General features: G+C 42.1%; 1 protein-coding gene across 1 annotated transcript in view; it reads right to left on the bottom strand.

Moving 5' to 3' along the window:
• Positions 1–27,287, bottom strand: part of PUM3 (pumilio RNA binding family member 3) — a 47,531-nt gene extending 20,244 nt beyond the window's left edge. Inside the window, exons 1-12 of the mRNA XM_056106907.1 lie at positions 27,219–27,287; positions 24,368–24,456; positions 21,802–22,020; positions 19,468–19,603; positions 18,814–18,889; positions 15,047–15,140; positions 14,723–14,789; positions 10,316–10,490; positions 6,754–6,857; positions 5,557–5,635; positions 3,418–3,516; positions 1,787–1,840 (exon numbers count right to left, since the gene is read on the bottom strand). Of these exons, the coding sequence (XP_055962882.1) occupies positions 1,787–1,840; positions 3,418–3,516; positions 5,557–5,635; positions 6,754–6,857; positions 10,316–10,490; positions 14,723–14,789; positions 15,047–15,140; positions 18,814–18,889; positions 19,468–19,603; positions 21,802–22,020; positions 24,368–24,446 (1,182 nt within the window). The 5' untranslated portion in view covers positions 24,447–24,456; positions 27,219–27,287. The remainder of the gene's footprint in view (positions 1–1,786; positions 1,841–3,417; positions 3,517–5,556; positions 5,636–6,753; positions 6,858–10,315; positions 10,491–14,722; positions 14,790–15,046; positions 15,141–18,813; positions 18,890–19,467; positions 19,604–21,801; positions 22,021–24,367; positions 24,457–27,218) is intronic.
• Between the last annotated feature and the right edge of the window lie 499 nt (positions 27,288–27,786).

The raw sequence follows: 27,786 nt of genomic DNA, 5'->3' as shown, positions 1-27,786 counted from the left end.
TACCCAAAAGTAAAAAACACTTGATAAGAAATACTCCAATTCAGCAAAGGTTTGAGGAAAAGTAGGCACACTTTTTCACGCTGTTGGTGAGACTGTAAAGTGGTTCAACTTCTTTAAAGGGCAACTGACATTACCTATAAAAATGCTTCCTGTTTGTGAAGTAACTTCTTGTTCTAGCGATTTTCAGTCTTAGAATTATATCATAGTGATGCTTTCACAAATACACAAAGAGGCGCAAACTGAAATGAACAAACACTAGAAACTACCCAAGTATCTAAGAGTAGAAACTGGCTAAGTCAATTCTGGGACAGTCATAAAATGAAAGATTCTGGTCATTAATAAGACATAAACAGATGTGTATGTCTAAATAAAATTGCCCCTGAAATTCACAGATTCATGAAAATTCACAGATTTCCATGTAGTAAAGCATAGATGGGTACGCACGCACACGTGTGAATAAGCACAAAACTGAGTGAACATGAACTTGGAAGCGACTCCGACTGTTACACGTGTATGTTTTGTGGTATTCTGGTGGACCCTGGGCAACATACATCCAAGGCAAGTGCCCTACAGCTGAGCCACATCTGGTCCCCAACCTCGCCAGCAATGCTCGGGATCACTCACAGTGATTTCTGACATGTACAGCCTTGAGGGTCTGTTGCTCAGTCCTGGGGTCCTGGGAGCCATGCAGTCCCTTGTACTGAACTCAGGGTCTCACACAGGCAAAGCCCAAACTCTATTTCTCCACGCTGTCTCCCCAAGACTTAGGAGATTTTACGAAATGGAAACATTTAAGAATATGTCAAGATGCCCCCAATATTTAGAAATTCAATGCTTCTAATTAGCCCACAAATTAAATCCATAGCTTGTATCAGCATACCCCCCTCTTTTTAGTAGCAATTCCTTGAGACGAAAGACAGTATATTGTTGACTTTTGCTACTATCACAAACTGCTGAAGGAATTAGGTTCTCAAAATATTGCTGTTGGTCTAAACTACAAATTTAAAATAACTTAATTACATAATATTTTTTATTATCACACCCTCAAGAACTTTCTATTAGGAGTATTATTAGCGTTCTTTTTATAAACTCATTTCTAATATATTCAAATTAAAAGGTGATACAAAAGATTTACTTACTGGCAAGCTATGAATCACATATTCTCAAAGTCTGGAAACAACTCCCTAAAAAGTCTATTATTTCATTTTGTTCCAGGAAAGTCAGCTGACTTCTGGGAGATTTTATATTATTTTCCTAGCTTTCACACCTAGAGAAGATACAGGTTTGTATACCTTCACGCACTTGTTTGTGTCCAAGCATTTCTATTTATCGGAACCCATGCTAATACTCACTGGATTTTGTTGGCACTGCCATCAATATCATCAGTAATTTAGAAACAATAAGATACATAAACTATTTCCAAAACTACCTGACCACACAAATTTTATTCAAAAGGAAATTTTTTTTTCCAGTTTTTGGTGGCAAGGATAACTTAGTAAAAAGTTCTGGACAGCACTTTGCCATACTTATTCAGAGGCTAAAAGACACGTGCACACACTTCAACTAGACAATAATTTCCATAAGAATAGGACTGGACAAACACAAGCTTCAAACAGCTTCAAAAATGGATAACTGTCATATGTTAGAGGGGAAATTTCATTTTGTGTAAATTTAATAATATATGAAAATACATTGGTATGCAAAAAAAGATGAAATTGTTTTTCAAACTTTTATAGCAGACATGAATTTTACTGTCAATTAAAAGAAATGATTGTATTATACTTACATTAGCTACCTTTTCAACATAAGTCTTCATTGTTTTCACAATCACTTTTCTGTCCTTAAAAATGAAAAATCTCAATGAACTTTTATAGATTTTTGCTATCAATTTAATTATACAGTTATAGATTTAGTAGTAGAGTATTGCATAGGTCAAAATTTTCCATAATGGTAGACTGACTTACTTTTCATTAGAGAAAATAACGTAACAGAACCAACAAAACCTACAAGGCTATATAAAAGGTCTCTGAGTTATATAATCTTAATGTGAGAATCCATTGAGTCAGACTATTAAATCATGAAACGATAAGGCAAACCTAGTGAGACTATTGTCTTTATAGTGAGAAGGAAGAGATCCCTCCTCTACCTTTTGTGTTGGGGGCAGGGGGATTGGGCTTGGGTTTGAGTCATAGCGGGCAATGGAGATCCCTCTCTGGATGCTGCAACTGTTTTCCAAGAAATGTCTAGCAGAGATGTCATTTAATGTGCATTTTCTGAATAGAAATTAAATTGAAAAGCAGACAGAGCACATCTGACTTGGAAATGCAGAAGCTTGAGGCTCAAGAAAACACTCGTAGGCTTAGGAACTATAGCTCATAGGTCTTATCTTGCATGATCAAGGCCCAGAGTATGATTCCCTGGTGCTGAATGGCCCTCAAGCTCCACAGAGTGAATCTGTGCCCTGAACTGTCACACCTACACAGTCGGGCCGAGAAGCACAGCGGCTGTGAGCACTGCTTCAGAGGCCCAAAACTATTTTTAGAAGGGAAAAATCAACCTTTCAGTTAAATTTCTGTAACTAAAATGGTCGCCATCTTTTCCCTCAAAGTACAAAGCACTCAGGTGAGCAAATGTGTTAACTGTTCACTATCTCCTCTTTCGACCTTCCCCTGTAAGATTATTAATTGGGGAATGAAAGAGCATAAGAAGGCATTAAAACTTCTACAACCTAACATCAGGGGTTAAGCCTGGTAAGCGGGGTCAGAGAGCTGGCTCAAGTGTTTGGTGCATGCCAAGCACGTGCAAGGCTCTGAGCACTGCACAGCCCCTAAACACTATCTACCTGTGGTCACTATACCTGTGGCCAGTGCGCTGCCAGCTGGTGTCAGGCTGAGCTCTGCCAGGAGTGACTTTTGTGAATAGAAGAGCAGCAACCCAAATGTCACCATACTGTTCATTGAAAACACAGTGTCGGATTTGTACGACAGAACTAAGGTTACTCAAAGGGGTAACAGAGCAGGGAAGACGGAGGCAGAAGAGAAGGGTCCTAGGGACAAATGGAGGAGAGATATTATTAACACGAGTGGGGTCGTGAGGTGTGAATCTTAAGATTCAGATTCAAACTTCCAGGTCTTGTTCCTGGCTCTGTGATCAGGTATCACCCCTGGCAGACTCAGAGAACCATTACGAGGTGACAGAGATTGAAACTGGCTCAGCTGTGTGCAAGGCAAGAGCCTGACCGTATTATACTATCTCTCTGGCCCCTAAGCACCTTCTTACACACCTTGAAACACGAGCTCTAAAGAAGATTCCGTTCCTACGGCATCAAAAGGGACAGTGTGGCATGGATCAAGCTATTCACGTACAAGAGGGCCAAACCAGAGGATCCGAAGCGAAGCCTTGCTGACATCCACTTACCTTGGGCGTGCCATGCCAAAGGCAGTGCATGGCTACTCTGGCGCCATCATGTGTGTGTGCCAGGTATATCACTGCTTCTCGGATGGCTTCGATCATTTCCTGCAACGACAAAAAAAGAGTCAAGGAGAGTCCGGACTTTGGCTTAACTTTTCTTTCTTTATGCCTAAAAGGCCAGAGGGATTGCGTAGGGTATAATACACACACTTTGCATGACACGGTGAGTATTGCGGGATACAGTCCGGGAGGCCCCGAAGCACGATTGGGATCGCCCAGGAATCTTCGGCATCCCAGGGCCAGGCAAGCAGCATATCCTTAGGTCCTTGCACTGAACCATCAGTCCAGTTGCTGAGAAATAGTGGGAAAGGACCCCAGGCCTCCTGAACATTGTTTGAGACCCATCCCCAACAAAATCTGCCCACTGGGACTCAGTAAGCAAAGGGATTAAGAGGAGGACAGCACAGGTAATAAACCATTTGATTTTTTAATTTGGTAGATATGCACCCAGAAAGATTGCACCATTGTAACAATTTTTTTCCAGTAAGAGCAGAAAATGCTGCTGGCAGCCCATTTCTAATACAACACCTTAAAAAAGTTTTCCCTATGCTTGGTCCAACAGTATGCTTGTTCTAAACAATCCATTTATACATTTATGTATTTCTTTGGGGCCAAACCCAGTGATGCTCAAAGCTTACTCCTGGCTCTCCTGGCCCAGGGGATCATATGAGGCGCCAGGGATGGAACCAGGGCTGGTCGTGTGTAAGGCATGTGTTCTACCTGCTGTACTCTCTCAAGCCCTTAAATGACTTCGTGAAAAAGACTAAGATGTGTCTGTCATATGAGGACGCTGCAATCTGTGATCTGTATAGTTACATTTCAGTTAGCCCCTCTAACTTTCAGTAAAACTCAGCACTAATTTCCTAAAAGGGAGTTTAGCTTACTCTTATTCTTAAAGGTCTTCATTTTCAATATATGTAATTTCTTTTCTATTTCTTAAGTCCAACATACAGGACATGAACAAATCTGGTAGCTTATGGCCAGAGGACCCCATTTCAGTCTTAAGCTGAACTTAAACTTTCTGACAGGAGAAAGGTGAATGACCATTTTCATTAATAAGAAAGAATTTCACCCTTAGTTATCTTACAATCCTATCCTGGGATAAATCTTGAGAACACCGTGTATATCTTACATACTTAAATCACGAAGCTCTTCAAGGCCATCCAGTTGAAGTTTCATATAATTCACATGTTTCCATCACCCCCAAAAGATTTTTAAAGATCTGTTCTGTAATAACCCCAAGACATGTTTCAGTCCTTTCAATTCTGTCCTGATGACAGAACAAATTTAATACTAAAAAGATAAAGACATTCCTCCTTCGATTATATTCAAATAATCATTTCCTTAGCTCTGAAAAAAAATACCCTAAGTAGACCTAGTATGGTTTATAGAAAATATTATGATTCATAGAAAAAGAAGAAAAAAGTCCCCGAAAGATTAGCTATAGCTGCTATAGTCACAGAATCACAAATTTAAGTGAGAAGCTATTCAGGGTCGAACTTTCCTCATGTATTGACTAAAAAGAAGTCATTTCTTTTTTTAAGTTTTATATTATTAGAATGGGGATAAACAGCCAATGAATTTTAGGTACAAAACAAACAAAGATCAGGGGACTGCATGGATTTTCACTTTGTATTCTAGTCACCGACATAAAGTACAGTGCAATCTACCTTCACTCTGTCTCTCATCTCTATCATATATAGAAGGTCCATTTTTCAAGGTACATTTACTTTACTTAAGTGCTCACTCTTAACCTCATATCACCAATATAATTTTCTTCTGTACGGGCACAGGAGCATTTCAAACTACCAGAATGCTGATTACCTCTTTACTTGTTAGTTTTCAGATTAAGTTAGCTAGAAGACATTCTGTACTACATTGAAAAATAAAAAATGCAAAATTCTGTTTTCTGCCAAAATCTAAACAGAATTAGCTGGCCTACATAAGGAAAGTTTAAAAAATTATCTCCTCTAAAGGAACAGCTCTTTAAAAATGTCCAAAAGACGATACACATCAAAAAAACAGAGTTTTACACTTTTGCATTGCTATTTCTGTTTTGGTTTAAAACTAAAAACAAAAACTTACTGATCTTAACTTTGGGGTTGCATAAGTAAAAAAGTCCAAGAATACTTTGTGCACCAACGAGTGCTTAATCACAGCTTCCCTAAAAATAGAAAACAAAGAAAACGTTGGCTATGGTATTAGAGAAAGATAACAGCAGTTGTCTTAAGATGAGAAAAATGAATGATGTGATTTAGCAAGCACAAATTGCCAAAAGATGTATCTTTCAGCAATAGTCAAATCATAACAGAAAGTCCAACTTTTAGACTATAGAATAATTTCAGAAATAGCTATACAACCTAGTTGTTAATCAAAAAATGCAAATCACTTTCTCAAAACACACTGTCTTAAGATATCCTTTTTTTAAAACCCAATAATGTACAATTTTTAACAGATATGGACCTATTCTTTTCCACAATTATTGTTTTGTCAAGTAAACTATAAAGTAACTCCATTTCACTGAATAATTTTAGCAGAACCAGTAACTGATACCTTCAAAATGGTAGCAACTGCAACCGCTCCTAACTGATAAAAAGCCCCCTCACGGAACGGCACTTGACACATTCCGGTGAGCAGGGGAAGCTTAAGTTCAAGGCCCCACATAGCCCAATATGTACAGAGCACTGCTCCTCAACTTTTTTCTGACTGTGGCCCCCTTCCCACTCTGCTTCCTCTCTGAGACCCTCCATCTGGTCCCCCAGTCTTATGCCATGACTCCAGTTCTTATTGCTTTTCACCTGTGACCCCTTGGAACGTCCTGAGGGGCTCTAGGAGGGCCAGATGGCCCATCACTGAGAAACATTCTGACAAAGAATATCTAAGCAGATCGTAAAAGCAATTTGCCTCTGTGGCAAAACACTGCTCTGAGTGTCTAAGGACTATACCTCTGCTAAATCTTCTAAAGTCTCTACATTTTATTATCCCAGATTTACAGACATGGAAACCAAAACACAGAAAGGTTAAGCTGCCCACGGTCACAGATAAGTAACTGAGGTGGACATAAGGATTACACGCAGGCAATCTGATCCCAAGGTCTGCGCCTTAGTAATTCTACTATGGTACAAATGCCAAGGCCACAGGTCTGGCATTCTAACTGTTACTATGCAACTGAAATACATGACCACATTTAGATAAAATTACTCACCTCTTCAATAAACAAGAATTCATGTTTTTCTCATTCAAATGCTATTTGTTAAAAAAATAATACGTAAACTTTCTTACTTTTGGGCCATTGGAGTGAGAATCTGTTTCATTTCATCCATGATAAGCTCTAGTTTTTCTGGCTGTACCTGTAATACTTTCTCCAGAGTTGGATGATCTGCCGACTGCAACAACAACAAAAGTTACATCTCTGTAAACTTGAGTTTCTCCAACTTCAGAACAGAACCACCAAGAACATTTCCTTTAAATGAACTCAAAAGAGTCTCTGATTCTTTGTTTATCCACCCACCAAAGTACTCAGAGGGGCTGGAGAGAGCACAGAGTACAGCAATCGCCTTGCACAGGGCTGATCCAGAGTCAATCCTTGACTTCCAAATGGTTCCCAGAGCACTGCCAGAAGTGATTCCTGAGCCCAGAGCCGGAGTAATCCCTGAAGACCACTGGGTGCTACACCCCCAAAGCCCCCCACAAAAAAATAATATACTTACAGCCAGACTAAACAACTAGTCACTCAACCAGTCAACTGATACTACTTAAGCATCAAGTATGCGACTATAAGGTGAAATGGTCAGTTCATAAATTCCTGCCACCAGGTATAACTAGCTGGATTTTTTTCTCCCCTTTTTTGGGGGGAAGGGGGGGCACACCTAGCAATGTGCAGGGTAACTACTGGCTCTGGGCTCAAGAATTACTCTTGGTGGGGTTCAGGACCATATGGGATACCAGGGACCCATTCCAGGTTGGCAGAGTACAAGGCAAGCACCCCACTTGCTCCATTATCTGTCCTACCCCAATTACTGGATTCTTATAGTGACTGCTAGAAAACTGGAGAAACGGTACAACGGGTAGGGCATTTGCCTTGCATGTTATATCCCAGGCACCCTGTAAGGTCCCCCAGTCCCAAAGTGATCCCTGAGTGGACAGTCAGGAGTTAGTCCTGAGATCTGCTGAGTATGCAACCCACAACCCATGCTAAACAAGAAAAAACTAAAGCAAAAACCAAAGAACAGCACCACGGTCAATATAAGTGCAGTTCCCAACTAGTAGAGGCAACCCAGGAACTAATTAATTCATATTACTTGAGAGGCAAGTGTGTGTTTATATTCCTACATCTGAAATAAAAGCTTAAAATGTTTTAGGTCCATTACCCTGTACTAAATACAGGGAGAATTCTCCCCATTTCCCTTCCTTTCTGGGTATAACATGGAGAGAGGTGATCAATATGGGAGAAACATGACTTTTTTACAATGCACCATTTGTTACTGGGATGTCCATCTAAGTCTAAGTAGGAACACAAGAAATAAAGGGGCCGGGGCCATAGTAAAGCGAGAAGGGCATTTGTTTTGCACATGGCCAACCAGGGTTCCATCCCAGCATACTCTGTGGTTCCCTGAGCACCACCAAGAGCAATTCCTTAGTTCAGAGCCAGGAGTAACCCTAGAGCAGCACTGAGTGTGTCTCAAAAACAAAACCAACAACAACAACCGGGAAAAAAAAAAAAACCACCACAGAAACACACTGACAAAAGCATTAGAAAGAGTATTTGATCACTGTCTGTCACTGTAATCCTGCTGTTCATCGATTTACTTGAGCAGGCACCAGTAACATCTCCATTCATCCCAGCCCTGAGATTTTGTCAGCCTCCCCTTACTCGTCCTTCCCAACACTGCCATATTGGAGGCTCTTTCAAGGTCAGGGGAATGAGACCCATTATTGTTGCTGTTTTTGGCATACCATTATTGCTGCTGTTTTTGGCATATGCCACGGGTAGCTCGCCAGGCTCTGCCTTGCAGGTGGGATACTCTTGGTAGCTTGCCGGGCTCTCCGAGGCATACACACACACACACACACACACACACACACACACACATACATATTTCTCACACTGATTTGTTGACTACTGTCTGAACCCCATCATATACGGAGTGGTAATTATGGAAAATGGGCAGGGAGTGTCTTATGATGTGTTGCGTGACTGAGCTTGTGCTAGAGTGACATCACAGTGGGTAGGGCCGATGCCTTGCACACGGCCGACCTGGGTTCGATTCCCAGCATCCCATACGGTCCCCCGAGCACCACCAGGAGTAATTTCTGAGTGCATGGTGATTCATTACATAAAAAATGATAAAATTTAAAAATTAAAAGGATTTACTTGTATTTCCTCCTAATATAACCAGAAAAAGATAATTCAAATACATCAAGCAACTGGAATTGTAATTCTCAAGAATGGGAAAACTCAAATTCTCGGTCTGCTTTCCTGAAAAGATCTGTCAACTTCTAAGGCCATTTTGCCGAGATCACTTTACACAAGAGCTGCATCTCTAGAGAGAAATTATTCTAATTATTCTACAACAGTATGTATTCTAACTACACATAAGTAGAGTCTTTGAGAGTTTCTCATTATTCTGCAATACACATTCTTAGGATGCCAGGGTCGTTAGAGAGGGCTTTTAAACTTCTCCACTTGGAGCTCCTTTATGCCTGAGAAAGGCTACACAGGCAAGTCCTGCCAGAAACAGCTCAGATTCATGATGCAGTTAATTTTGGATTGACTGCTGGTCAGAGCACATTCAGAAACCTTAAACCACTGTCACGATATTCAACTCTACTATCCCCTATGGGGTCATAAACCACAATTTTTAAGAAGCGAGACTTTACAGCAGTGGGATGTTTTAAGGTTGTTTTGTTTCTTTTGCCTGTTGAAGAAAAGAAAGCACCTCCCGTGGAGCCCAAGAGTCCCCCAGCACCACAAGCTAAAAGCACTTGACTGTTATATTTCTCTCTGAGTGCCGAGTGTGAGGTGATGTCTAATGATATACTTCAAATGTAAGAATTTAGAAGATTAAAATTCAGCTGGTAAATATAAAGTACTTATTAAATTTTCAATTAAAGGTCTCCACTACTGAGATTAGCTACAGGGATTTTCATACCGTATTCTTTCCGTTACCACCAATTTTCTTCCTGTCAATTTTCTTCCTGTCACTCGCATCCTAATCCAAGTCAAGAAATCCTTTCTCATATGCTGCCTCTCAACAGCTTCCTCTGCTGCTCTACCTTACAGGAACAGCTGATACAGCAGAGCACAGAGACCAAATGACTGTATTTGGAACCACCTGCCCAGAAGCACTGAGTAGTCCAAAGACAGGAATTATAGCATTCCAGATAAAAGCAACATTCCAGCTGCTTAACCTAATGACCCAAAAAGTTCCATCGCCCAATTGAAATTACTAAAACCCAAAACCCAAGGTGAGAAAAGTCTACCTGATGCCATCGTCATGAACTGGTGCACTTCCCAGTTCTTAAACCAGTTATAAATACCACTGGAAGACAAAACACTCACTCGCTCTGTAAGTGAGTATCTGATAGGGAACAAGAAACTAGTTTTAACTCACAGGACGTTAAAGAACGTATGGCTGGAGAGAGAGAAACTTTATGATCGTATCTAACACCAGAGATAAAATTATCTAAAAGGGGAGAAACAAAGAGTTTGAGACAGTCTCAACAGGACCAGCCAAAGAAAAAAACAGTCTGAAACCGGGGACTGGTAGGGAAAAATCAAAAAAACAAACCAGCACTTAGACAAACAGTTAAAAAAAAAAGTCATGAAAACTTGAAAACTTGCCCTGTAAAGCTGGAACGTGTTTCCATAGAGCTCCTCCGTGAGCATGTTCCGCTGCTCCAGGACCGCCTTGTCGTTGTACGCGTACTCCACGATGGCCGAGGCCTCCGCGTGCCTCAGCATCTTCTTCACGTGGCCTTTGAAACTCCTCATTATTTCTGCAATCTGCGGTTTACTCCTAAACCCAAGGTGATTAGGAGAAAGGGTGAATGACAAGCGGGGAAAGCTGGACGACACCAAAATACGCAACGTCTCCTTTTCAGTATGTATGTAGATGCATGAAGGAATGCTCAGGAGAGGGACAATGGGGTAAACTCCTTATCGTGCTACATTTTGCTTTCTAAGCTATTCCATGGCCACGGCCGAGGTCTGAAGACTGGCTCTGCTCACCAGCCAAGAGACGCCCCCGCTAGTCATTTCTCTGTGCTACAGCACCACCCGAACAGGGAAAGAACAGGTGGATGTGACGATTACATGGATTATGCTGTAGTGGATTGTAGGTACTTAAGGCAGTTCCTGTAAAATGGCCACTATAAAAAAAAAATGTGGAAAACGAGCAGAAAAGGAGAAGGTATAAGACAAAGTGCTAGGAAATATAAGTGAAACATATTCTAGGATTCTTTTTTGAAAAAGGACTGTTCCATTAAAGACCTCAATATCAGACATGAATCCATAAGGCACATAGACGAAAATGTAGGCAGAACTCTCCACGACATTGAAGCTCAAAACATCTTTAAGGATGAAACACCACTGACCAAGCAAGTGGAAGCAATCATAACAAACGGGACTACAGCAAACTAAGAATCTTCTGCACTGCAAAAGAAACAGTGACTAAAATACAGGGAGACACCACAGAATGGCAAAGACTATTTACCCAATACACATGACCAACCTGGGTTCGATTCCTCCACCCCTCTCGAGAGCCTGACAAGCTATCTCACCCGCACAGCAGAGCCTGGCAAGCTCCCCGTGACATACTCGATATGCCAAAAACCAGTAACAACAAGTTCTCACTAGGTGTTGTGAGACATTACTGGTGCCTGCTTAAGCAAATCGATGAACAACGGGAGGACAGTGCTACAGTGCTACCCATCTGATGGGCTGGAGCAATGCACAGTGGTAGGGCGTTTGCTTTGTGTGCAGCTGGCCCAGCCAAGCTGGGTTCGATTCCTCCGCCCCTCTTGGAGAGCCCAGTAAGATACCAAGAGTACCTCGCCCGCAGAGCAAAGCCTGGCAAGCTACTCGCGATGTATTCAATATGCCAAACACAGTAAAACAAGTTTCACTATGGAGATGTTACTGGGCCCGCTCGAGCAAATCGATGTACAATAAGACAGTGCACAGTGCACAGTGCACCCATCTGATAAGGGATTAATATCCAGGATATACAAGACACTAGTAGAATTATACAATCATAAAACCTCCAACCCCATCAAAAAATGGGGAGAAGAAATAAACAGAAGCTTCCTCAAGAAACAAATGCAAATGGTCAAAAGGCACATGAAAAAAATGCTCCACAACACTAGTCATCAGGAAGATGCAAATCAAAATAACAATGAGATATCATCTCACCCCACAGAGACTGGCACACGTTCAAAAGAACAAAAGCAACCAGTGTTGGCGTGAATGTGGGGAAAAATGGACACTCTTTCACTGTTGGTGGGAATGCCTTTCTGGAAAACAATATGTATGGACAGTCCTTCAAAAACTAGAAATTGAGCTTCCATATGACCCTGCAATACCACTTCTGGGAATATATCCCGAGCTTGCAAAAAAGCACTGTAAAAATGACATCATTTCCTATATGTTCATTGCAGTATTGTTCATGATAGCCAAAATCTGGAAACAACCCAAGTGCCCTAGAACAGATGACTAGTTAAAGAAACTTTGGTACATCTACAAAATGGAATACTATGCAGCTGTTAGGAGAGATGAAGTCATGAAATTTGCTTATAAGTGGACAGACATGGAGAGTATCATGCTAAGTGAAATGAGTCAGAAAGAGAGGGACAGACACAGAAGGACTGCACTCATTTGTGGAGTATAAAATAACATAACATGTAACACTGTAATGGGAAATCAAAACATGAAACAGGAAGCATTTTTTCATCATCTTACTTCACAATTTATTCTAGAGGTCATTCTTGAAATTCTGAGGAAAAAAGTAGCATTATTTAAAAAAAAAAAAAAACAACAAAACATGAGCTCGACACCCAAGGACAGTACACACAAAGGCCAGGAAGATTGCTCCATAGCTGGAAGCCTGCCTCATGAGCGGAGGGGAGAAGGCAGCTGGAATAGAGACGGGATCACTAAGAAAATGGTGATTGGAGGAATCAGTCAGGATGGGAGATGTGTGCAGAAAGTAGATAAAGGACCAAACATGATAACCTCTCAGAGTCTGTATTGCAAACCATAATGCCCCAAAGTAGAGAGAGATTATGGGGAATCAGATCTGCCATGGAGGCAGGGGGAGGGTGGGAAAGGGGGGGTATACCAGGGATATTGTTCGTGGGGAATGTGCACTGGTGGAGGGATGGGTGTTTGATCATTGTGTGATTGTAACCCAAACATGAAAGCTATCTCATGGTGATTCAATAAAAAAAAAGAATAAAAAAGAAAAAGGACTGTTCCTCAACCATTCATATTATAAGCAATAATAAAATAACCAAGTGACTTATAATTGTAGCCAGAAACAAAATTTTAAAAAATTTAATCAACTATATTTTTGATGTTCATTAGCATATTCTGGCATATTATTATACTAAATAAAAATCAAGAAAAGTATCAATCCCATTTAATTAAAAAATCGTCTCATTTTTAGAGTCTCAGGGACAGGACAAAGGAGACGTTACTGGTGCCTGCTCGAGGCAATCGACGAACAACAGGATGATCGTGACCGTGATCTCATTTTGACATAATCAATTAGTCCTGCATGAGTCCATTTACCTGCACCTCTCAACCTTACATCCTCCAAATATAGAAAGCAGGTCATCCCATTTTTCTTCTTCAATGTTTTAAGATATACTCACAAGAATGGTTAAGGCAATAGCATTTTATGTTCATTTTAGTAACTGCTTTTAAGATCATACTCCTAAGATGAAGTCATAAAATCTATATACAAGTGGTACTACATGGAAAGTATCATGCTAACCGAAATGAGCCAGAAAGAGAGGGATAGACATAGAAAGATTGCATTCATCTGGGGAACATAAAGTAACAAAATAGGAGACTAACACCCAAGAATAGCTGAGATAAGTACCAGGAATTTTGCTCCATGGCTTGGAGGTCAGCCACACATACTAGGGGAAAAGGGAGCTCAGATAGAGAAGGGAGCACCAAATAAAGGGTGATGGGAAGACCCGCCCAGGATGGGAGACTCATGCTGAAAGTAGACTATAGACCGAGACTGATTGCCACTCAATTCCACTTTTGCAAACCACAGCACCCAAAAGGAGAGAGATAACAAAAGGGAATGCCCTGCCACAGAGGCAGGGTGGGATGGGGGGTGGGAGGGATGCTGGGACCTGTAGTGGTGGAGGATGGGCGCTGGTGGAGGGATGGGTACTGGATCATTGAATAACTGAAACCCAAGCACAAAAATTTGTTAGTCTATAACTGTATCTCATGGTGTTTCACTAATAAAAATCTAAAAGAAAGAAAGAAAGAGACAAAGAAAGAAAGAAAGAGACAAAGAAAGAAAGAAAGAAGGAAAGAAAGAAAGAAAGAAAGAAAGAAAGAAATCATAATCCTTGAAAGCATTATAAGCACGTGCTTCAGTCCATTATTTGACGACAAGCTTTTAAGTAAATCTGCACACAACTTTATTTTATTTCATTTTTTGCCTTTTGGGTCACACCCAGCAATGCACAGGGGTTACTCCTGGCTCTGCACTCAGGAATTACTCCTGGCGGTGCTCAGGGGACCATATGGGATGCTGGGAATCGAACCCAGGTCGGCCGCGTGCAAGGCAAACGCCCTCCCCGCTGTGCTATCACTCCAGCCCCTGCACACAACTTTTATAACAAGTAAAAGAACTGAAAAAAAAAAAAATTTAACTCAGGTTACATGTTTACAATATTGTTATTTATGATGCTTTGATTATTTTTTTTTGAGGGAGGGAGGGAGGGTTGGGCCACAACCAACATTGCTCAAGGGAACGTATGTGGCACATCTATGCCTTAAGCCTACTTTCATGCTTTTGATGTACAATCACTAGAACACATTCTTTGTTTGTGTGAGATCCTGGGATTCTTCCCTGGTACAACCTTGTCCCACACCCAGCACTGCCAGGTATAACTATATAGCCCCCGTACACTACCCTGGCCGAGAAAGCAAGCACCGCTGGAAATGACCCCCACACGATTCAAAATCAAAAGCAAACAAAAATATACTTATAAAATAACTCACCCATACATGAGAAATTTCTTGACAATATTTCTAGAATATTTGGCTTTACTCAGTTCAACCAGATCACCTAAAAAACAAAATACATTATAATGATTTGATACCCTCACATCAATCCTCCAGAAAGAAAGAACTAAATAAACATAATCCTAGGGCTACAAACACAAAATGCTCTTTGTCCTAGGCAAACAAAGAAAGGAACGAAGTCGGGCAGAGAGTACGCTGCCTTCTAACAAATCGTTCAGTTAGATTTAGTAGCTTAGTCAAGTAGTTCAACAAGCAAGAAGCCACTTACTATAAATAATTATTGATATATATAGGAAATACCTCGCAATTCTTCAAAAGCCTGTTTTCTTTGTTCTTCATTACCATACTGAATATAACACTGGATCACACGAGTTGAATCATGTGCAAATGCAATCTGTAGGGGGAAAATGCACCTTCAGACTCACACGGACGATTTTTGTTTAGGGCCAGCAGGGAGGGGACCTGTCTTGCCTGTGGCCACCCCAGGTTTGATCCCCAGCACCCGGTATGCTTCCCTATGCCCCACCAGGAGTAGCTCAAAAAAATCACATATAGAGATTTTTGTTCCTTTAATATTTGAAATGCTTTACTGCGATCACTTTTAGAATCCCTTGTTAGGAAAACAAGACGGGTCCAAGGAAAAACAAAAATCAAACCTTGCTTGCAGTAAAAATACTTGTTTTAATTGTACAGAGCGTCATGTTTGGGTTTTTCCGCGTACCATATGGCACTGCAACAGGGACAGATTCACCCACTGCCCATTTATCCCTCTTATAATTAGATCCAAACAAAATTAAACCAAATCTGTCTAATGATCTTCTCATTTCGGAGTTATCTTCCCCAAGAGGGGAATTTCCCAATTAAAAATTTCTATTATCCAATGATTCTGAAACGACACAGTCTAAGAACATTTGGTTTTGGCAACTAAACATTTAGATATAAGATATTAGCTATGACTAAACATTTCGAAATAGGATACACTTACGTATACCTGTAAGAAAAAAGATGTCTTGTTGTGTACATACATACCCTGGCAATTATGACATGAGCCAATAACTCAATTTCTCATATTCACTACATTCCCAGAACAAACAATCCGCTTTATTACTAGTCAAGTTGTATTTCAAAACTGATTCCTTTAATCAGTTTTAATGATTAAGGCATATGTACCACGCATGGTCCCTTGAGCACTGTTGGCTGTTCAACCCACCCTCCCCTAAAAAAATAACCAAAGCAGTCATAAATAACAACATTGCAAACGTATAACCTGAACTATTAAAAAAATTTCGAGCCACATTCCCAGTTCTTTCACTAGTTTTTAAAGCTGTGTGCAGATTTACTTAAAAGTAAAAAACAGATAGTTTTAATCATCTTTTAAAAGTGCCTTTTGCACACGTATTGATTCTATAATATAGTTCCAATGTTATGTCTTAAATGTTTCTTCTATGTAGATCTCAAAGCAACTTTAAGAGAGGAATATTATTACATTTATTCAGGAATTAGGAATTTACTGTTCTGAGACTAGGAATGCACGGCCGAGCCTGGCAAGCTCCCCATGGCGTATTCGATATGCCAAAAACAGTAACAATAACGGGTCTCGTTCCCCTGACCCGGAAAGAGCCTCCAATATGGCAACGTTGGGATGGATGAGTAAGGACAGGATGCTAAAATCTCAGGGCTGGGACGAATGGAGACATAACTGTCGCCTGCTCGAGTAACTTGATGAACAACGGGATGACAGTGACACAGTGAGACTAGGAACAAAACTTAACGTCACTAAGGCCCAGATGCATAAACTGTTTAACTGGGTGATCACATCAAGTTTAATGACTTATGCATAGCTTAGCACAATTCCAATCACACAGTAAAGAATCAGGGCACATGCTGATGTCCAATTATTTAATGAAATTAGACTTCTGGCCGTGATCATAACATAGCTCTTACAGATGTTGATACACAAAGCTGTATATCGACACGAATGTAGCACTGTAGCATTGTCCTCCCATTGTTCATCGATTTGCTTGAGCCGGCACCAGTAACGTCTCCATCGTGAGACTTGTTACTGTTTTTGGCATATGGAATACACCACGGGGGGGGGCTTGCCAGGCTTTGCCATATAGGTGGGATACTCTTGGTTGCTTGCTGGGCTCTCCGAGAGGGAGGGAGGACTCAAACCAGAGTCAGCTGTGTGCAAGGCAAATGCCCTACCCACTGTGCTATCGCTCCAGCCCATCTGACACTAATGCAATATTTAAAATGTTACCTCAACTTAAAGTAAAGGTCATTCTATGCTAAATAGATCTTGCTAGGGGCCAGAGTGATAGGACAGAGGGTAGGGTGTTTGCCTTGCACATGGTCAACCTGGGTACTATCCCCGGCATCAAATATGGTCCCTCAAGCACCACCAGGAGTGATTCCTGAGCGCAGAGCCAGGAGTAACCCCTGAGCATTGCAGGTGGCAGGGTGTGGCCCAAAAAACATGAAACAAAAAAAGATCTTACTAGATTGTGGGGAAGATGGGGGTAGGAGAGTTGTGGGGTTGTGGAGGGTGGGAGGCTGCAGCTGGGAACTTACCATTTCAAGACATTCCTGCAAACTGAACCACAGTGTCTAGTTAGATCACCTAAATGGCTCAACACAGGTTCTGTCCCTCTAGGGCTCTCCTCAAAGACACTGAGTCTTACAAATGATCAGACACTAAGCATTTATCCAAAACACAGAAGAGTGAAGTTTACTATGAAACAGTTAAAAATAGGAATAACAAAAAGAACTCACAAATTTCTTATCAAGATCTTTGCGTGATATTTGTAAAAACAAGGAAAGTAATCGTGTTCGCATCACATATACTAAAAAGTCAGCCACTAAAAAGAATATATGAAAAGAACTTCAGAGCAGCACTACCGAACTATTTCCTCAGTTAATATTGAGGGCCATGGACCTATCCCAATGCTAGAGCACTTCCCGGGCATATGTGAGGCATTAATTTCATCTCTGGAACCACAGAGTAATTTTGAGAACATCATTAATGTTACGTAAAGTATTTTAAATGACACTGGAAATTGATAGTCTGTTGAGCTCTCATGAAAGGGGTTAAGAGATTACGCGGGTAAGGTGCCTGCCTTGTATGTAGCTGACCACACTGTCACTGTCACTGTCACTATCCTCCTGTTGTTCATCGATTTGCTCGAGTGGGCCCAGTAATGTCTCCATTGTGACAACTGTTACTGCGTTTGGCATACTGAATACGTCATGGGGAGCTTGTCAGGCTTTGCCATGTGGGCGAGATACTCTTGGTAGCTTGCCGGACTCTCCGAGGCGGAGGACTCGAACTTGGGTCAGCTTGTTGGCTGCTTGCAAGGCAAACGCCCTTGTGCTATCGCTCCAGCTGACCACAACAGTCCCCCAAATACAGCCAGGAGTAGCCTGGGCATCACTGTCTGTTGCTCCCCCAAGGAAAGATTTCTCATGGAAACCTCAAGTGCACAGAACATCAAAGACACCGTGCTTAGAGTAAATTCCATGTGTTATTTAGGATCTTTAGTCAGATTTCTATTGAAAAATGAGTAATACATGTTATATTTCCTTTTCTTTCAGCATGCTGTACTTTATGAAACAACACCTTGCACAATGTTTATTTCTAGTATTACAAGCTTTGTAAGGTGTCCATTGGAAAACCTAGGATTTATGTGAATTTACTAAATGAACACTTCTCAAGTAAATATATTTAAATATGCAAAATACAATGATATGGTTAAATAATTAAGAGGCTTTATAGTTTCCAAGAAGTAAGGTCCCTCTCTATTAAACTTATTGTTTATAAAGTATTATAAAAAAGTATTGATGGTGTGGATGTTAGTTAAACCTATGTGGCAATTATTTCACAATCAATGTATATCAAAACATTATGTTGTATATTTGTATAGTAATATGTCAATTATATCTCAATCCAACTCGGTGAAGCGAAATAGGTTTAAAATTACATTTCACCTGTCATGGGCAATTAACCTTTAATAAAAAAGACTCAATTTCCATTTTATAAATTACAACCATGAGTATGCCTTACTTACAGTTTTAATTTTTCCTTGAATCAGCTTTTGCAAATCACTCATCAACTTCACTCTTTTTTCTTTGTTACAGTCTTTTCTGTCAAAAGAGGGAGGAAGCATAGTTCAAGACATTATTTTAAAACTCACAAAACTAAAAGTTCCTGCTGGTGTATATTCATCCAGTTCAGTACGATTTTCTCTTTGAAGGCAGCAAACCTCTGACATTAAAATTACTATTCCAGAGCAGCCAGAGAAAAGTAATTTTCTCAAAGGTAGAAACTCATCTCAAAAGGTATAATTTTATGCATCAATCTAAATCTTTACAGCCAGAACTTCAAAAGTAAAGAAAATAATAAGAGAAGCCTAAGAAACCACATCCTTAAGCATTTCAAAACCCAGCCGATTAGAAAATGTCCCTCATTTCCTCCGAAATCTCTTAGGATGTCAAATGGATAAAAAACTCTTATCCATTTCCACAAACATATCTGACACCATCCAAACGATTCCGCACATTTCTGCAATGGGCATCTATCCAAATACTGATGCCTCTCCTGGAGTGCTGAGAATACTCCCCTTAAATAACCTAAGAGCTATGGCATTTATTTTGGGACTTCTCGGTATCTATGAGGTACACTTCTACTCTTCCATCATCTCAAAAGGAGTAACAAAGATTACCTTCTTAAGATCTCCCAAATCTGCTTAGCACGAACAACAATGTCATAGTTGGTTTTATCACTGAGTTGCCGGGTCTGTTTCAACTCTTTCTTCTTTTTTTTGAAGTCATCCCATTTGGGTTTCTTGGTTGCTGATTCTAGTCATTATAGAAATAGTTCTCAATCATATGTGACATGTTAGGTGCCATAAACACAAAACAAAAACAACAACAAAAAAACAAAACAAAAACAGAAAACCACAAAAAATGCAAAATCATATAATCCCCAACAATCAACATGTTAGTTCCTTCTACGCTCTTTTCCTATGCATGTTTTCTATTAAACTTTTTCAAAAGTCAGAATTTGTGTTCACTTAAACATGTTTTAGGTTGTGAGCATAACTACTATTTAAAAAAAAAGTATGCTCCACAAGGTACTTAATTATTCCCATTTATTTCCAGGCTGGAAATAGATGATTACAGACAACAGAGGGCATACTGCCACAAATATCAGGGCATCACATACTACACAGCTGAGGGTAACTGCTTCAGAGTTCATCTAATTCCAAAAATATGTGGAGACCCTTGCTTGTCTTATGTCATGCTAGACCGCAGCAAATACACAGCAACAAACCAAACTTCTTATAAACGAAGTTTATACAAATAAACTTGGGACCGTCTTCTACTTAATCCCTTGCCATTGCTGGTTTGAAAGTTAAGAATGAAATAAAACCAGAATTCCATTCTGAGATGTCAGGAACCTTACACAAAAGCACCAGGGCACGATAGAACAAGTATGTGTTTGTGTTGAAAATCCAGATGGGAGAGAAGTGTTTTAGTCTTTTTAGAAAAGAGGAAAAAGGAAATAGGAGGATGAAGCTGGAAGAGAAACTGATGAAAGACGGAAGGAGAAAAAGGAAAAGAGGAAAGGGCTGGGATGGAAGAACCCTTGTTTCTTAATGACAATGGAATTTCCCCTTCCTGATTTTTCCCCGGTCTCCCTGTCTTCAGACTACGGTCCCATTTGTCAGTGGCCCTAGGCGGAGATCAGGGTCAGGGAACTGGAATGACAAGACACCCTGGTTGTGGGGCTCTCAACAAAGGATCATAGTGTCAGGGGTCTGGGCAGTGGGGTGGGGGGTAGGGGGGGAGTGGACGAAGACAAAGAAAGAGCCTAGAGAAACGGCCAAGATGCTGCAGAGATTATGTGATCCTTCACACGAAACCCGGACACTGCTCAGTACAGGGCAGTGGGCACTAGGGGCGCACTAAATAACAGACAGCAGAGTTCTGCATTCGACATGTTCCTCAAGTATGAGAAGTATGTTTCAGTACACAAACCGGAGTGCTGATGACTCTTCCAACAAAGGCAGAGTTAGCAGGTATCTATACTGCACCCTCCCTGGAACTGCCTGCCATCTGATCTGATAGGCTCAATGTAATAGAATGGTCCGGTCACGGATATAATCCACCCAGGCACCCGAAAGCAAAAGCAGATATTTAGCTGAGACTTGCTGGTTATTTAAGAAGAATCTCCTCAATGGTGAGATCCTGAATCATCACTGATTATTCCTTTCCTCCTTAGTCCTTGTACACTGTATTTGTTTTAATTGATGGATATATTATTCTGTCACTGTCACTGTCCTCCTGTTGTTCATCAATTTGCTCGAGTGGGCCCAGTAACACCGGGAGACTTGTAACTGTGTTTGGCATATCGGATACGTCACGGGGAGCTTGCCAGGCTTTGCCGTGCGGTCGAGATACGCTCGGTAACTTGCCGGGCTCTCCGAGAGGGTGGAGGGATCAAACTCGGGTTGGCCGCGTCAGCCGTGTCGGCGGCGTACAAGGCAAACACCCTACCCGCTGCGCTATCGCTCCAGCCCAAATTATTCTAGCTTGCACAAAAAAACCGTTTTATGGAGATTTCACTATAGGAAGTCGTTACAGCTTAGCTCAAATTCCCACTTAAAGTAATTTACCAAGAAGTAAAGAAATAAATTAGAAGCAATGAAGGGCAATTTTGACAAGAGAAGACACCTCCTGTTCACGGAACAAGAATGGAAGGGACCGAATGCAATCTTTTTTTTTTTGGCAGGGAGGGGAGGCAAGGCACTACACCCAGCAATGCTCAGGGGTTACTCCCGGCTTGCGTTCAGGGATCACTCCTCACGGTGCTCTGGGAACGATATGGGCTGCTGGGGATTTAATCTGGGGCGGCTGTGTGCAAGGCAAGTGTATTATCTGTCCGCCGCCCCCCCCCCACCCCCACCCCACGGAATTCTTGAGTGAATTCCTCCGCACTATTATTCAGGAAGAGGAAGGCTTCCACAAACCGTGCTCAAGTGGTCAGTACTTACCATCGCTTGTACCGTCAGACTGGAACTTTCTCTTCCTGTGACTTTTATTTGCCTGTTGAAATTTATTCTTCGGTGATTTATCCCCTTGCTGCTTGTTCTTGAACTGTTTCACACCCTTTTTCCCAGGCTTTGTGGCACTTTTCTCAAAGTTCTTAGATGCGATTTTAGATTTGCCATCCTTGACAACTTTTCTTGGGGGCATCTTGGAAGAACTAGAATCTAGTGACAATAACAAGTAATTAATTTAGTGATCATGGACAAGGTTACCTTTTATTTCCTAGGTAGCACTTGCTACAGAACATTATACTCTAGTCAAACACTCTACTTTTTAAAACTGATTCATACCATGTTTTTAAGTATCAAAACACACTTAAAACTACCTCCGCTTAGCCCAGCAGCTTGCGGCAGAAAAGTGAATGGACTATGTGTTAATCCACACCACCATTCCTGCCCGGGAGGGAAGGGATGTTGCTCCCTTCCGCCTCTTTCCCCCTGGGCAGCAAGATGGTGGCCTCCTGGGAGGTTTTTGGAAAGCCAGGTATGAGCTGGCGGTGACGGGGAAACTGCAACCTCATGGGAAGGGGAGCGTTCCCGGCTCGTCCTTCACGCCCTACCGAGGTCACGAGTTGCCCCCCACGAGCGGCTCTCGGGCACGGCCTGGCTCCAGAGCCACAGAAACCAATCTCGTAATTATCTGGCTCTTGGCAGAAATACCTCCAGGCTTAATAAGTAAAATATCGGCCGCGCGACATCATATGGTTCTCATAACTAACTGTAGAAAACAAAGTATTTCACAATGCCTTTTCAGCAGTTCTGATTGTTGGGTGTAAACTCTAAACAATAATGGTGCATCTTTTGTCAAAATAATGAATGTAATCAAAGTAGATAGAGAGTTAAGTAGAATTCATCTGCCTCACAGGCATTGGGAGGGGTGGGAGGGGGGCTTTACTGGGGTTCTTGGTGGTGAAAAATAAGTACTGGTGAAGGAAATGTGTTTGAACATTGAATGACCGAGACTTAAACCTAAAGGCTTTGTAACGTTTCCCACAGTGATTCAATAAATAAATATAAGAAACAAAAACAACAAAACTACCTCTGCTTGGGGCTGGGGCAATAGCACAGTGGGTAGGGCCTTTGCCTTGCACATGGCTGACCCGGGTTCGATTCCCAGCATCCCATATGGTCCCCAAGCACCACTAGGAGTAACTCCTCAGTGCACGAGCCAGGAGTAACCCCTGTGCATCACCAGGTGTGACCCCCCAAAAAGCAAAACAAAAAGACAAACAAAAAAAGCAAAACTACCTCCGCTTAAAAAATTATGGGAGTTGCTTAAAGAATTATGGGAGTTAGTACTGCAATTAGGGCACATGCCCAACAAGTGTTCAACCCGGGTTCCTGGGCCTCCTCAGTGCTCCCAGGGCCAGATAAGGATATACTTGCATGCGCACCCACGCACACTATGGAGAACCCATGAAGCAGAGAAACGTGTAATAAAAAAATCGAAGACAGACATAAATAGAGAAGGGGCCTCAACCACTGGTCCAAGGACTGGTTCCATGGTACAAATGCAGAAAGGGTGAAAACCACTAGGCTACCACCTGAGTATAACTGCTGGCCCACCAATACAGCACAGAGGCAAGCCCTCGGGTATAACAATGTTGAAGAACGCTATTCTGGAACGAGATGCTATGGTCAGTGTGGCATTATTTCTGCAGTAAACATATCGTAGGGATGAGACAGATTTGTATTTTATTTTAGTATTTTACTTGTATTCATTTGTATTTTATTTAACTCTGTCATTTAAACATTTTTAATATTTCAAAATCATAATAGCAATCTGAGAAAAAATGAAGATGAAATAAAAACTGTATTGTCACTTAGAGGTGTTAATTTTCCAAAATTCCTCATTTAAAAAATTGCTTCTAAGTCTACAGTAACTTATTTAATAAAAATCACTGGCTAACAATCATTGGCTATAAAATGAGATGAAAGTTGTGATAGCTCTACCCTACTATTGCTACCAAAAATATATGTGTGGATATGTGTGTTTGTGTGTGCATATATATATATATATATATATATATATATCTCGCTTAGGAAACATTTAGCCATTTATACAGTCTCTAACTTTCCTCTTTTGCAACACTGACACCTGATGGAATAACAGAGTCATCACAATTTGGAAGATAAAAGTATCTGTTTTATTATCAATTATTTTCAAGCAGTATCAAGTATATTTCAACCAGCCACAAATTATAAAATTTATTTAAATATACAATATATTATGGTAATTAATGAACAAACGAAGACAAGTGCATTGCTGTCTGAGACAGCAATATAGCGTTCCCAATTATTCGGGAATTTCTTAACTATCTAAATTTCAAGAAATAACCACATATATATATACACACAATTATAGCTTTTCTCTAACCATTTTAATTCTAATCCTCGATCAAGAATATACATTGGAATCTGTAATACAGTCCTCATCCCACCAAATCTTTCTTCTATTACAAGAACCACACCAATCACATGAGAAGGGTAAGTTTTGGTACAGCTAGCTTACCATTTTTCTTCGGAAATCCCTTCTCCTGTGATTTCTTTGAACCTTTTCCTGAGAATTTCTTTTTCCCTTTGACTTCCATTGTATCAATGCTGGGAAAACAAACAAACCAAAAAAACAAACAACGAAAATAACCAAGTTGCTTCTTATCCAGCAAAAGTCACGGTCATTACCACATCTGGTCCAGATTCAGAGATCAAGTTATTATCACCTGAGTATAACATGGGCACTTAACACAAGTCTAGGATCTAGAATCCCTGTTAGGATTTTAAAACAGAAAATAGACCAAATTTCATTAAAAAAAAAAACATGTAACTGGCTAGTGAGTGATGTATTTGGAAGCATTGACATGCCTGCTAAAAACAGGTCAGTATTAAGTATGATACAAGTGCCAATGCTTATAGAATTTGTAACCTGGGAAGCCTTGATAAGAAACTGACAATACTGCCAACTAATTTCTTTATTTGGGGCAAGGAAGCAAGAGACGCTGAGCAGTGCTCAGAGTTCGCTGATGCTGGTGGTATTCAGGGAAACCTGATGTTCCCGGGACTGAACCCAGGTCTCTTGCATGCAGTCCACCTCTCCAGCCCTTGGTCTCTGCTATGAACAAACAACAGATTGGAAGAAAACATACTTATCAAAAAATAAAGGGGAACTTTTAAAACCTGTAACTTCCCATGGTAATTTTAAATGTCACTGTCACTGTCCTCGCATTGTTCATCGATTTTCTCCAGTGGGCCCAGTAACATCTCCATTGTGACACTTTGTTACTGTGTTTGGCATATCGAATATGTCAAGGGTAGCTTGCCAGGCTTTGCCATGCGGGTGAGATACTCTCGGTAGCTTGCCGGGCTCTCCAAGAGGAGCCCAGGTCGGTGTGCAAAGGAAATGCCTTACCCGCTGTGCTATTGCTCCAGCCTGGCAATCTTAAATAGTGCATCTTAAGTCATTTAAAACACAATGTCGGGCCAGAGTGGTAGTACAGCTGGTTAGGTGTTTGCCTTTCACATAGCTAACCCGGGTTCAATCCTCACCGGAGAGCCAGAATAAACCCCTGAGTATTGTCGGGTGTGACAGCGATACTCAGGAAAAAGAAAAGAGAAAAGAAAAAAAGACAGTGGTGTTCTCACAACAGACAACTTTCAAACTTCCCCGATTCTGTTAGAGGGAACCAAGTTAACTTTCAGCGATGCCAAAGATTACATCAAAATATTCTTCCACTTAATCTGCCTAACAGGTTACTTCTGGATCTAGAAACCCCATGCTGCCTCTCTCCCCATTTATCGTTTTCATAAAAATCCTATCACAATGCTTTATTATTTGGGTTTCCCAATACTGTTGTCCTGTTGCTCAATCAATCGGCTTGGCTTTGGACAGTGCCGTGACTATAGCTATGCTGAGAATTCCCAATTTCTGTCTCCACTAGGAAAAACTTCTTGGGCACTGAGACCTGAGTCTGCCCGATGATTCCTCAGTTGGTATCTTAATAAGCTTCCCCCACTCACTAGTCCAAAATAAAACTCTTTGATACATTCCAACAAAACACCCCAAACAATATCCTCCTCTATCCCTCCTTCCCTGTCTCAGTCAAAGGCACATCACCTCTTCCTGTGCTCAAAGAAGAAACCCAAGGTTTGCCTTTGATGTTGCTCCTCTCCTTGACTGCTACTCTGGTTCACCTAGTCCCCTTCAATTCCTTTTGAAACTCCCTCCAACTTCTCTTTTCCCTGTCACCAAGCTACCCCAATCATCAGTTACTAATCCATGAAGTCCAAACGTCATACGTTGAAACGACTGCTTTCCCTTTACAGAGAACTGGGCCTAACCTCCCTCACCTTTGGAGCTCTACAACCCCTCTGCCCCCACCACTCCCCTCCTAACTTGATCCTACACCCCTGGGGACTCCCAGCTCACTACACTCGTCTCTCTCAAGCTTCCACCCCAGGACTTCGTTACTGTTACTGTCACTGTTACTGTTACTGCAACTGGAACACAAAGTTACTGTTCAGCTTCAAGTAGCCTCCCTGGGCTTCCAGGGGGGGCGGGACAGGGTGAACATTCCTGCTCAGGGGGCTCGGTTTTAAAAATCACTTCCTCCTGGGGCAGGAGTGATATAGCCCAGCTGGCAGGGCGTTTGCCTAGCAACGCGGCCGACCCGGGTTCGATTCCCAGCATCCCATAGGGTCCCCTGAGCACCGCCAGGAGTAAATCCTGAGTGCATGAGCCAGGAGTAAGCCCTGTGCATCACTGGGTGTGACTCAAAAAAGCAAAAAAGAAAAAAAAAAAGAAGAAAAAAGCCCAATTCAGAGGCTGGAGCAATAGCACAACGGATAGGGCGTTTGCCTTGCAGGTGGCCGATCCGGGTTCGACTCCCAGCATCCCATAGGGTCCCCTGAGCACCGCCAGGAGTAGTTCCTGAGTGCAGAGCCAGAAAGAACCCCTGTGCATTGCCAGGTGTGACCCGAAAAGCAAAAAAAATAAATAAAAATAAAATAAAATCACTTCCTCCGACCCTCCCAGCTGCCTTCTGAGCACTCTAGCTTGCCCAGGGCTTGGAACTGACACGGGGATCGCCAGGCTGCCCGGGTGCAGGGAGCCCAAACCAACCAGCAGGGACCAACCTGGAGTCCCCGACCAGGTGGGAGAGGCAGGACAGGCGCCAAACGCGCCCTCGCCGCGGGGGTCCCGGCAAGCCCCCGACTTAGAAGAAGCCACAGAAGCCCGCCGGGCTGCGGACAAGTCCGAGCACCGCACCCCTCCCAGACCGCCCCTCTCCCGGGCAGGGCCGGGCAGGGCAGGGCCGGGCAGGGTGCGAATCCCACCCCGGCACCGAGGATCCAGCCGCCCCGCTCACCTGACACGTGGGACCCACACACGCGCCGAGGGTCGCGCCGCAACGCCACTTCCGCTTCCTGGTTTGGCCCCGCCCTCGGTTGGCCCCGCCCCGCGTTTGCCACGCCCCCAGGCCTTGCTTTTTTCCACCGCCGACCGCCCCCTCCGCAATGCAGCGGCGGATCTCGGGTTTCACGGGGCGGGAAATACTAAAAAAAAAAAAAGAAAGAAAGAAAACACAAAATCGGGCATTTCTATTGGTGGGCGTCGGTTCTGCCTCATCGGGAAGCGCGAGAGTCGAATCCCGAGTTAATTTGTCCCTTCAGAGCATCCGTCGGCGGCGGGGGGTGGGGAGGGGGGAACGTACGCGGCGCCTGAAAATGACGTCATTAACCCTGTCGCGTCTGAGCCCGGAGGAGACTTGATTTCCCGGGGTTGCCGCGTGGTCGCCGCGGTGGAGGTCCGAGCGGCGCCTCCCGTCCTCGGCTTGTCGGTGCTGGCTTCGAAATCGTGAACCAGCTGACACGGGCGAGGGGTGTCTCGGGAGTGGGCCTGGATCGTGCCACCCGTTTTTCGCTTGCTAGCTCTGT

Source organism: Sorex fumeus, unplaced genomic scaffold (assembly GCF_029834395.1).
Source record: "Sorex fumeus unplaced genomic scaffold, SorFum_2.1 ptg000149l, whole genome shotgun sequence".
Lineage (NCBI taxonomy): Eukaryota > Metazoa > Chordata > Mammalia > Eulipotyphla > Soricidae > Sorex > Sorex fumeus.
Note: the sequence above shows the minus strand (reverse complement) of the source record. Positions and strands in the feature narration are given on the sequence as shown.